Source organism: Penaeus monodon, chromosome 36 (assembly GCF_015228065.2).
Source record: "Penaeus monodon isolate SGIC_2016 chromosome 36, NSTDA_Pmon_1, whole genome shotgun sequence".
Classification (NCBI taxonomy): domain Eukaryota; kingdom Metazoa; phylum Arthropoda; class Malacostraca; order Decapoda; family Penaeidae; genus Penaeus; species Penaeus monodon.
This window is the reverse complement of record NC_051421.1, coordinates 17,522,654-17,532,653: the sequence shown is the minus strand read 5'-3', so window position 1 is coordinate 17,532,653 and position 10,000 is coordinate 17,522,654. Positions and strand designations below refer to the sequence as shown.

Here is a 10,000-nt window from a genome sequence, read left to right as displayed (position 1 = left end):
CTATCTATAAATCCATCCATCTCTCTCTCTCTGTCTCTCTCCTCTCTCTCTCTCTCTCTCTCTCTCTCTCTCTCTCTCTCTCTCTCTCTCTCTCTCTCTCTCTCTCTCTCTCTCTCTCTCTCTCTCTCTTTGTCTATCTATCTATCTAGCTATCTCTTTTTTCTCATAGCCAGACACTAAAATTAAATCCACACTTTGAAAATGCTAAAAGTTGCTAAAATAGTTCTCTCCTTCCTTGTATCGAGTCTGCAGCACTGTTAACGCTGATGCATTTTGAGATTCCGTGCAATATTGCAGACTGCGCTTCCTTTTCATTTTCGGGGCGGGGGCGGGGTGGGGTGGGGGGGGGGATTTGATGCTTCAGAACGTGAGATATGTTTGCAGCTTTGACTTACTATGGTGTATGGTGTGTTTTGGTGAAGAGACGGGTGTTTTTTCGGTGAGAATTGTAGAAAAGGAGTTTTGTTACTTTGTTTTTAAGTATCTGTGTTATGCGCTCTCTCTCTCTCTCTCTCTCTCTCTCTCTCTCTCTCTCTCTCTCTCTCTCTCTCTCTCTCTCTCTCTCTCTCTCTCTCTCTCTCTCTCTCTCCCTCTCTCTCTCTGTCTATCTATCAATCTATTTATCTATCTATGTACCTACCTACCTATCTATACATCTGTCTATCTCTCTTTTCTTTTTTTTCTTAGAAAGTCAAATATAGATGCAGTTTGAGTTTGCTTGTGTGTGTGTGTGTGTGTGTGTGTGTGTGTGTGTGTGTGTGTGTGTGTGTGTGTGTGTGTGTGTGTGTGTGTGTGTTTGTGTGTTTCTGTTTATCAGTGTGTAAGCATGCATGTATGTATGCATGTATATGTGTGTATATGTGTATGTGTGTGTGTTTCCGTCCGCATGATATTGATCCTGGAAAAAAGCGCTTTGATTTAATCAGCTAAAACGTTTGTGCATTTATGTATATCATTAATCCACATTAACCAGTCTCCCAGAATATACATATTTCATGAAAACCCGCCTTGAATATGTATCTTTCCGTAAACCATATTTTCCTTTCAATTGAGACATTTTGATAACGCTGATGCTTTGCCGCAAGGAAATCAATCTAATTCATATCACAAATTTCGGGTTTTGATTAATAACAAAGGGTTTAGCTGGCTTAATCAGGAACAGAATTTACGTGGCATTAAATTCCAATCTGGTAAACTAAGGGAGAGATGACCTAACATGACCTCGGTTGAGTTTTCTGTTTAAATTTGCGGCTATTTAAAAATTTCTCTCTCATTATCAGACACAGGAATTGAGTACCTGTCAGCGATATACGATTTTATTTATTTGTTGATTAATTTCAATGCATTCAGTTATTATTTCAGGTAACTTCATTGTGTCCCGGAATATATTTAAATTTCTGTCATATAACCGACGTTTCCAACTTATTAACTAGATTAATTAAGCTGTCATGGTAATATCAAACCTTCGATTTTTCCAGAACATTTTTGGACTACATTTCTGCAACTGTATAACAAGTTGATGATATATTTTATGCATCTATACGATATTGGGAACAGTTTAGCTTCTAACTTGCATATTATTTTTTCTTATTCAAGATCAATCTCATTAATCTAATCACACACACACACGCACACACACCCACACTCACACACACACACACACACACACACGCACACACACACACACACACACACACACACACACACACACACACACACACACACACACACACACACACACACACACACACACACACACACACACACACTGTTATTTAGAGGCCATATTACGTCAGGGAAAGATTAGCTTAGGATTCCCTCTTTCCGCCATTTTCTTCAGACTGCAGGGCAAGGGTCACGTGACTGTTATCATAATAATAATAATAGCGTAGCATTCCCTTGGCGGAAATTAGTATTCAAACGTCGCCATTATTCTCAAATGAATCCTTAGTTACAGACTTTGAAGCAAGTTAGTGATATGAAAGAGAAAAAAATGAATGTTTGAGGAATAACGTTCTTTTTTTTTAAAGATTACATTTAAAATCATTTAAAACATATTTGAATCCACTTATTTGAAAAAAGGACTAACTAAAAACTTATTTTCTTTTATAGAGTCGCGCGCCTTTCTGCAAGTGCAAGGCCATATAACCATGTTGCACCGCCCTCACTGCACCTTGCCATAAGTCATGCTAGACGCAAGCCAAGAATCTCCGTAGACAACAATGAAAGGCGGAGAGAGAGTTGGTGTGCAGAAAGCCATGCAAGAGAGGCACCGGCAGGGAGAGGAGGCGTGTATAGGCCTATATTCCGCGCCGACGAAAGTGGCAGGGAGGCGAACATGAAATAGTGTCGCTGTGTGTACGAGACTCTCGCCCTTGTGCCGAGGTGGAATAAAGGCGAAATAACGATGGTTGGGTCCCCGCCATGGGATGTGGACGAAGCACACTTGGCAGCGATAGTCCAAAGAAGAGAAAAAAGAAAGGTTAGTACTTTATCATGGCCCGCGTTTTCTATGTCTATTTTTAAAGGGGGGTCTCTATTTTCCTTTATGTCCTTGTTATTATGCTTGTTTGTTTCTTTTCTATACGGCGTTGTGTCTGTCTTTCTGTTTCTATTTGCGCTTCTCTCTTACACCCTTTCCCTCGTCTTCTTCCTTTTCTTTTTATGAATTCCAGGAGAAACTGAAGGCGTCGTCTTATGGTCTATAACTCATTCCCTTTCCATGTGCCTTTCTTTCTTCCTTTTTCTTTGTCTCCCCTTCTTCATTTCCTTCCTCTTCTGTTTTGTTTGCTTCTCCGCTTTCTCTTCTCCCCTTCTCATCTCATTTCTGTATCATTGTTCTTTCCTTCTTTGTGTATCAATTATTTCTTCTCTCTCTCTCTCTCTCTCTCTCTCTCTCTCTCTCTCTCTCTCTCTCTCTCTCTCTCTCTCTCTCTCTCTCTCTCTCTCTCTCTCTCTCTCTCTCTCTCTCTCTCTCTCTCTCTCTCTCTCCTCCTCCTACTCCTCCTCCTCCTGTATATATATATATATATATATATATATATATATATATATATATATATATATATATATATATATATTATATATATATATATATATATGTATGTATATATATACATATATATATATATATATATATATATATATATATATATATATATATATATATATATATATATATATATATAGTGAAAGCAAAATAGGGAATTCATTGCCGTTTGTTGTTTATTCATTCATTTGGTAACTCATTAAGATATTCTTTTAATCAAAATGCCTCCCCACCCCCGAGAGAGAGAGAGAGAGAGAGAGAGAGAGAGAGAGAGAGAGACAGACAGACAGACAGACAGACAGACAGACAGACAGACAGACAGACAGACAGACAGACAGAAAGGCAGGCAGGCAGGCAGACAGACAGACAGACAGACAGACAGACAGACAGACACACACACACACACACACACACACACACACACACACACACACACACACACACACACACACACACACACACACACACACACACACACACACACACACATACACGCAGCGACTGCGACAGCGACAAACAGACAGAGACAACACAGACACAGAGACAGACAGACTGGCAGCTTGACAGGCAGACAAACAGAAACACAAAAAAGTCAAGAGAGATCAGGAGACAGGAAAGAAACACATACACACGAACGCGTTGCCTGCTGTCCGATAACCCCCGCATTTTCGAACATAGTAGATTATTTAAAGGGGGAGAGAGGGAGAGAGTCACGAATGACCCTTTCATATATGACCAGTAAGTAACACACACATTCCACAGCAAAGGGGGAAGGAAAAATACAATGCTTGGACCTCCCTGTTGTATTAACGATAATTTCGTTGTGTGTATATTCATGGAACCTCGTTTTCTATGAGAGACCAATGCCATAGATTAGTTTTCGCGTGTTAAAAACTAAAGTGAAGGCATACGTAGGCAATGGTATGTATTAGTACACTGCAGCTTTACTACTCGATGCGACTATGTTAACAGGCTCTGGGAATGTTCAGCTTTTAGGGTATTGAGTTGCAGCTACGATTACTGGGATACCATATGTGTTTTGTTGTTGTTGTGATGGTGGTTGTGTTTTTTAGTCTTTATTTTTATTTTGTTTTTTTTTTTTTTTTTTTTTTTTTTTTTTTTTTTTTTTTTTTTTTTTTTTTTTTACCTAGATTGAATCGGTTCTTTGATATTTTCATCGTTTGTCATCTCTCTTTTCTTTTCTCCTCTCTTTTCTCTCTCTCTCTCTCTCTCTCTCTCTCTCTCTCTCTCCTCTCTCTCTCTCTCTCCTCTCTCTCACTCACCGTCTCTCTCCCTCTCTCTCATCTGTTCCCTCCCTCTTCTCTCCTCTCTCTCTCTATTCTCTCCTCCCCTCTCTCTCTCTCTCTCTCTCTCCCCCTCCCTCTTTCCCTCCCTTTCTCTCTCTCTCTCTCTCTCCAATTGAAATATGCTATTTCGTTTTTCACATCAACGCAGTTCATTCTTAACTTATCCTTATTTTCTTTCTTATACTTCCTGTATATCACAGACTCTCTCTCCTGCTGTGCAACCTAACCAAGGCACCATATTGCGGATTACTTCACAAAAAAAAAGATAAATAAAAGTATTAATCGTTGGGAAAAAGTTCGTAACAAGTCTGCAACGTGTTCCTGGGACATAATGTCATGATATTTGCAGTAAAATTTGCAGTAAAAGTTTGTTTATGTGGGTTATCCTTTTTTTCTATACCCATTTTTGACCACTAGAGTAAAGAGTCTTAGTGGAAGAAGCAGGGAGACTGAAGGAAAGAATTTTTTTCCCTTTCTGTTTTTCTCTTTATTACTTGCTCTTTTTGTCTGATTCTTTCTCGCTGTTTGCTTGTTTACTGTTCTATCTCTTTTCTGATTTACTTGCTTTTATGTCTCTGCCTGTCTCTCTCTCTCTCTCTCTCTCTCTCTCTCTCTCTCTCTCTCTCTCTCTCTCTCTCTCTCTCTCTCTCTCTCTCTCTCTCTCTCTCTCTCCTCTCCCCTCCTCTCTCTCTCTCTCTCTCTCTCTCTCTCTCTCTCTCTCTCTCTCTCTCTCTCTCTCTCTCTCTCTCTCTCTCTCTCTCTCTCTCTCTCTCTCTCTCACTCTCTCTCTCTCTCTCAAACCCTCTCTCTGAGGAAAAGTCTACGGCACCATCACTCTCCATTTAACTAACACACCGACGAAGAAAGTACTTTAACATAATAAGTTACGGTGATCACATCTCATTGTAATTCCCTAAGCTCTTTAACGCCAAGCCACATAAATTAAGAGACAAAGACAGAATCCTTAAATTAATGGCACAGAAAGGAGACTGGAGGCACCTTTGATATAATGGTTGACAGTGATGGTGGAAAGCGAGAGGACATTGGGCTAAGATATGCTGCCTCACTCACCTTTAACTAGCAATTAACGTGGACAGTGTGTGTGTGTGTGTGTGTGTGTGTGTGTGTGTGTGTGTGTGTGTGTGTGTGTGTGGTGTGTGTGTGTGTGTGTGTGTGTGTGTCCGTGTGTGTATAGTGTGGTAGTGTGTATGAGAATACCGCGTGTGTGCGTGAGTGTGTGGAGGGATTGGGTGAGGGCTGTTTGTATAGTATCTACAGTGTGCGTGTGAGTGTGTGTGTGTGCTTCTATATGCGTGTGAAAGGGGTTTGTGCTCATCGTGTGTGTGTAAGCATTTACATATGTGCCCGTGACTGTGTGTCGAAGAAAGTCGTTGTAAAAGACCTAAACACCTTTATCCTACTCTCCTTTCCTCGTAATCTTCTCTCCTTTACTCTTCCTCCTCTTTAATAACCTGTCATTCGAGAGCACACCTCGTCAGCTGTCTTAATCAAGGTGATGATGGAATAATCAAGGTATTTCGGGAGTAATCAAAGTGTTGCCGAGGCCATCAAGGTAGACGAGTGACCGTGGTGGCTGGAGAGAGGAAAGGGGCTGCTAGTGTTGTCCTTGTTAGAGGGAGGGAGAAAGAGAGAGGGGTGAGGGAGAGGGAGGGAGGAAAAGAAGGAGAATGACAAGAAGGAGAAAGAGAGAGAGTCAAAGACAGAGACAGACAGACAGAAACGTAGACAGACACAAACAGACACACAGATAGACTTGTACCATTATTCAGACAAAAACATACTACTGTGCACCATAACGGAAAACGAGCAATAACTAGACACAGTCTCCTTCAACCATCGCCATGACTCTAGAATGTCATTACTTCCAGATTCATTTTCTGGTTTATTAACATCGCTATGACATCTCTCTCTCCACGATGGGACTCCTCGCCTCCGCCTCTCAAAGTGGAGTAACGTAACAGTAACGTCGTCCACATCAAAGTCGTATTTTGTTATATTTTTACTGATGGCCGAGATAAATTGTTCATATCAACCACACATGTATATGTATATATATATATATATATATATATATATATATATATATATATATATATATATATATATATATATATATATATATATATATATATGTATATATATACATTTTTTTCTGAGGCCGAATTCTATTGTACAGTAAATTTCAGTGAATCGTCAATCACTTTTTACGGCTGAGCTCCCGTTTCATAGCAGGTACACTAAGAATGACGTACAGTAATTAAGAGTAAGAACAATTTACAATAAGGTACATTGAGAACAATGTGCAGTAAGGTATTGTACTAATAGGTACAGTAAAACGCAGTAAGATAAACGGACATTAGGGTACAGAACATAAACAATAAGGTACAGTAAGACAACGTACCGTGAAATCCAGTAAGAACTGGTACAGTAAGGTACAATAAGAACAACATACAGTAAAGTCCAGTAAGAACAACGCTGAAATTTTTTTTATAGAGGGAGAGCAGTCCCTGAGACAATGGTCCGTTGAGATGCTTTGAGATGAAACTCTTGTGAACACTCGAACACACTGTCCAGCCCAGAAATCGTCCTTTTTTCGAACATGCTATTTCGAACTTCTGCATCTTCTACACCTCTGCATTAGTGTCGTAAATATATCATATTGCTATTTCTTGTTAAGTTCATCCTCTTTTATGTTGAACTTAGTAAGATTTAGGTTGAAAATGGATGAAAAAACAATTATGTAAAATATCTTGCATATGGCTCCCCCCTTCTTCCTGATTATCCCAAAAGTCAGGTATGCTCGGATACATAAGCCTGTAGTATACATTTTTACTTATTTCATTTCATGTCATCATTATTATTCGCACAATTTCGCACTCTGTGGCTTTTTTCCGTTCCTACAGCGCCAGACAGACATGTAAAATGTGGCTCCATAGGGGACGGCTGCATTAGCTTGTTTCCATCGAGTCCCGGATGTAAATGCAGCAGTTGTCACATAGTGATACATACATGCATGTACATACGTTTTTTTATGCATGTATATATGTATGAATATGTGCATGTCTGTCTGTCTCTCTCGCTTTTCTTCTATCTATCTATCTCATTCCTTTTTCCTATATATTCTCAGATCCCTCTCTGTACCTTTTTGCTTATATGCTTCCTCCTTCCCCTCCTCTATCTCTACCACTTCCCTATCTTCTATCCTCCTCTACCTCTCTTTCGTGTCTCTTCGCGCGTTCCTTTCACCTTCCCCCTCCCTCTTCCTCTCCCTTTCTTACACTCTTTCTATCCTTCCTCTACTCTTCTCCTACGTTCCCCTACCTTCACCACATCTCCATCCCCACCGACCTCCCCACCTCTCCAATCCTTATCCCATTCCCCAATCCCTACAGCCGACTTACCCCCACCCATATTCCCATCCCCAACCCATCTCATCCTCATTCCTTTCCCCAGACCCCACCATAATCCCCCAAGTCCCTATTCCTTTCTCCAGTCCCCAACCCATGATCCCATCCCTTCCAATACCTTCGACTGAGACCAGAGCCACAGCACTTCACCCATGATGTAGACGAGTTAGCATTATCAAAATTGCCCATTAGTGACAATGCCCTGTCAACATAACAACGAGGATACTGTTACGTAAAAAAAGAGAAAGAAAGGAGGAAGAAGAAGAAGAAGAAGAGGAGGAGGAGGAGGAAGAGGAAGAGGAAGAGGAAGAGGAAGAGGAAGAGGAAGAGGAAGAAGGAGGAGGAGGAGGAGGAGGAGGAGGAGGAGGAGGAGGAGGAGGAGGAGGAAGAGGAAGAGGAAGAGGAAGAGGAGGAGGAGGAGGAGGAGGAGGAGGAGGAGGAGGAGGAGGAGGAGGAAAATAATAATAATAATAATAATAATAATAATAATAATAATAATAATAATAATAATAATAATAATAATAATAATAATAATAATAATAATAATAATAATAATAATAATAATAATAATAATAATAATAATAATAATAATAATAATAATAATAATAATAATAATATAATAATAATAATAATAATAATAATAATAATAATAACAAGAAGAAGAAGAAGAAGATGAAGGAGAAGTAGAAGAAGAAGAAGAAGAAAAGGGAGGAGGAAGAAACAGAACATGAAGATGAGGAGGAGAAGGAAGAAGAAAATAAGAAGAAAACTAAGAAGAAGGAAAGAAGAAGAAGAAGAGCAGGAGGAGAAGAAAGAAGGAAGAAGAAGAAGAAGAAAAGGAGGAGGAGGAGAAGAAGAAGAACAAAAACAGGAACAAGTATCCTCTCTCTCTCCCTCCCCTCTCCCTCTCTCTCTCTTCCCTTCTCCCTTCTTCCCCACCCCCCCTCCTCTCTCTCCCTTCCCCCTCCCTCTTCTCTCTCTTCCTTCTCCCTCTCTCTCCACCTTCCCTCTCCCTCCTCCTCTTCCTTCTCCCTCTCTCCACCTTCCCTTCCCTCACCTCTCTTCCTTCCCCTCTCTCTCCACCCCCCTCTCCCTCTCGCCCAAATTCCCCTCTCCCAAACTCTCTTTCCTCTCCTTCTCCACCTTCCCCTCCCTCTCACTCCTTCCCTTCTCCTCTCTCTCCACCTCCCCTCTCCCTCTCTCTCTTCTCTTCTCCCTCTCTCTCCCCCTTTCCCCCTCTCCCTCTCTCTCCACCTTCCCCTCTCCCTCTCTCTCTCTTCCTTCTCCCTCTCTCTCCACCTTCCCCTCTCCCTCACTCTCTCTTCTCTTCTCCCTCTCTCTCCACCTTCCCCTCTCCCTCTCTCTCTCTTCCCTTCTCCCTCTCTCTCCACCTTCCCCTCTCCCTCTCTCTCCACCTTCCCCTCTCCCTCTCTCTCCACCTTCCCCTCTCCCTCTCTCTCTCTTCCCCTCTCCCTCTCTCTCCACCTTCCTCTCTCCCTCTCTCTCTCTCTCTCTCTCTCTCTCTCTCTCTCTCTCTCTCTCTCTCTCTCTCTCTCTCTCTCTCTCTCTCTCTCTCTCTCTCTCTCTTCCCCTCTTCCTCGCTCTCTACCCTCTCCTCTCCCTCTCCCTCCACCTTGCCCTTTCCCTCTCTTCATCTCCATCACTCCTTTGGGAGGGACCACGAGTGGGTGTTTCCTCACACTAAATCAAATACACTGATTGTTTTAGTGAAATCTAGAAGATAGCAGTTTAGAAAGGATTATCTTGAAATTATATTATATGACGTTAAGAGTAAGCTAAAACAGATACACGTGTACATATTCTTATGAATAGTACAGCCATCTGTTTAATTAATCCGCGCAGATTTCACAGAAAGGCCCGTAACTTCTGTATCTCATGAAAAAAGAAAATTTAAAAGAGAAGAAAAAGACGATGAAAAAAAGATAGTGCAAAATATATGAGAGAATATTTTAATGAATGGTACAGAGTAGTACTTGAAGGCGGTTGCCATTGTTCATGAAACTGTCTGCTTTAAAGGGCGTGCAAGTTGAAGCTTTTATAACAACTTTTTTCCATTCTTTCTTTTTTTTTTTTTTTTTCTTTTTTCCTTTTTTTTCTACAACAATAATTTTAAAAATCGCTTTTTGAAATACACGAACGGGGCATGAACGTTTATTGTATTTATATATTCGTAAAACTAAACAGTGCAGCTGATA

The 10,000-nt window shown here is 40.8% G+C and overlaps 1 protein-coding gene across 6 annotated transcripts in view; it reads left to right on the top strand.

Annotated features, from left to right (window-relative positions):
• LOC119595823 overlaps positions 1 to 10,000 on the top strand; it is a 148,832-nt gene that overhangs the window by 119,641 nt on the left and 19,191 nt on the right. For all 6 annotated transcript variants that reach the window (XM_037945002.1, XM_037945005.1, XM_037945003.1 and 3 more), the window contains one exon: positions 2,113 to 2,482. In XM_037945002.1, coding sequence (XP_037800930.1) covers positions 2,425 to 2,482 — 58 coding nt within the window. In that variant the 5' untranslated portion in view covers positions 2,113 to 2,424. The remainder of the gene's footprint in view (positions 1 to 2,112; positions 2,483 to 10,000) is intronic.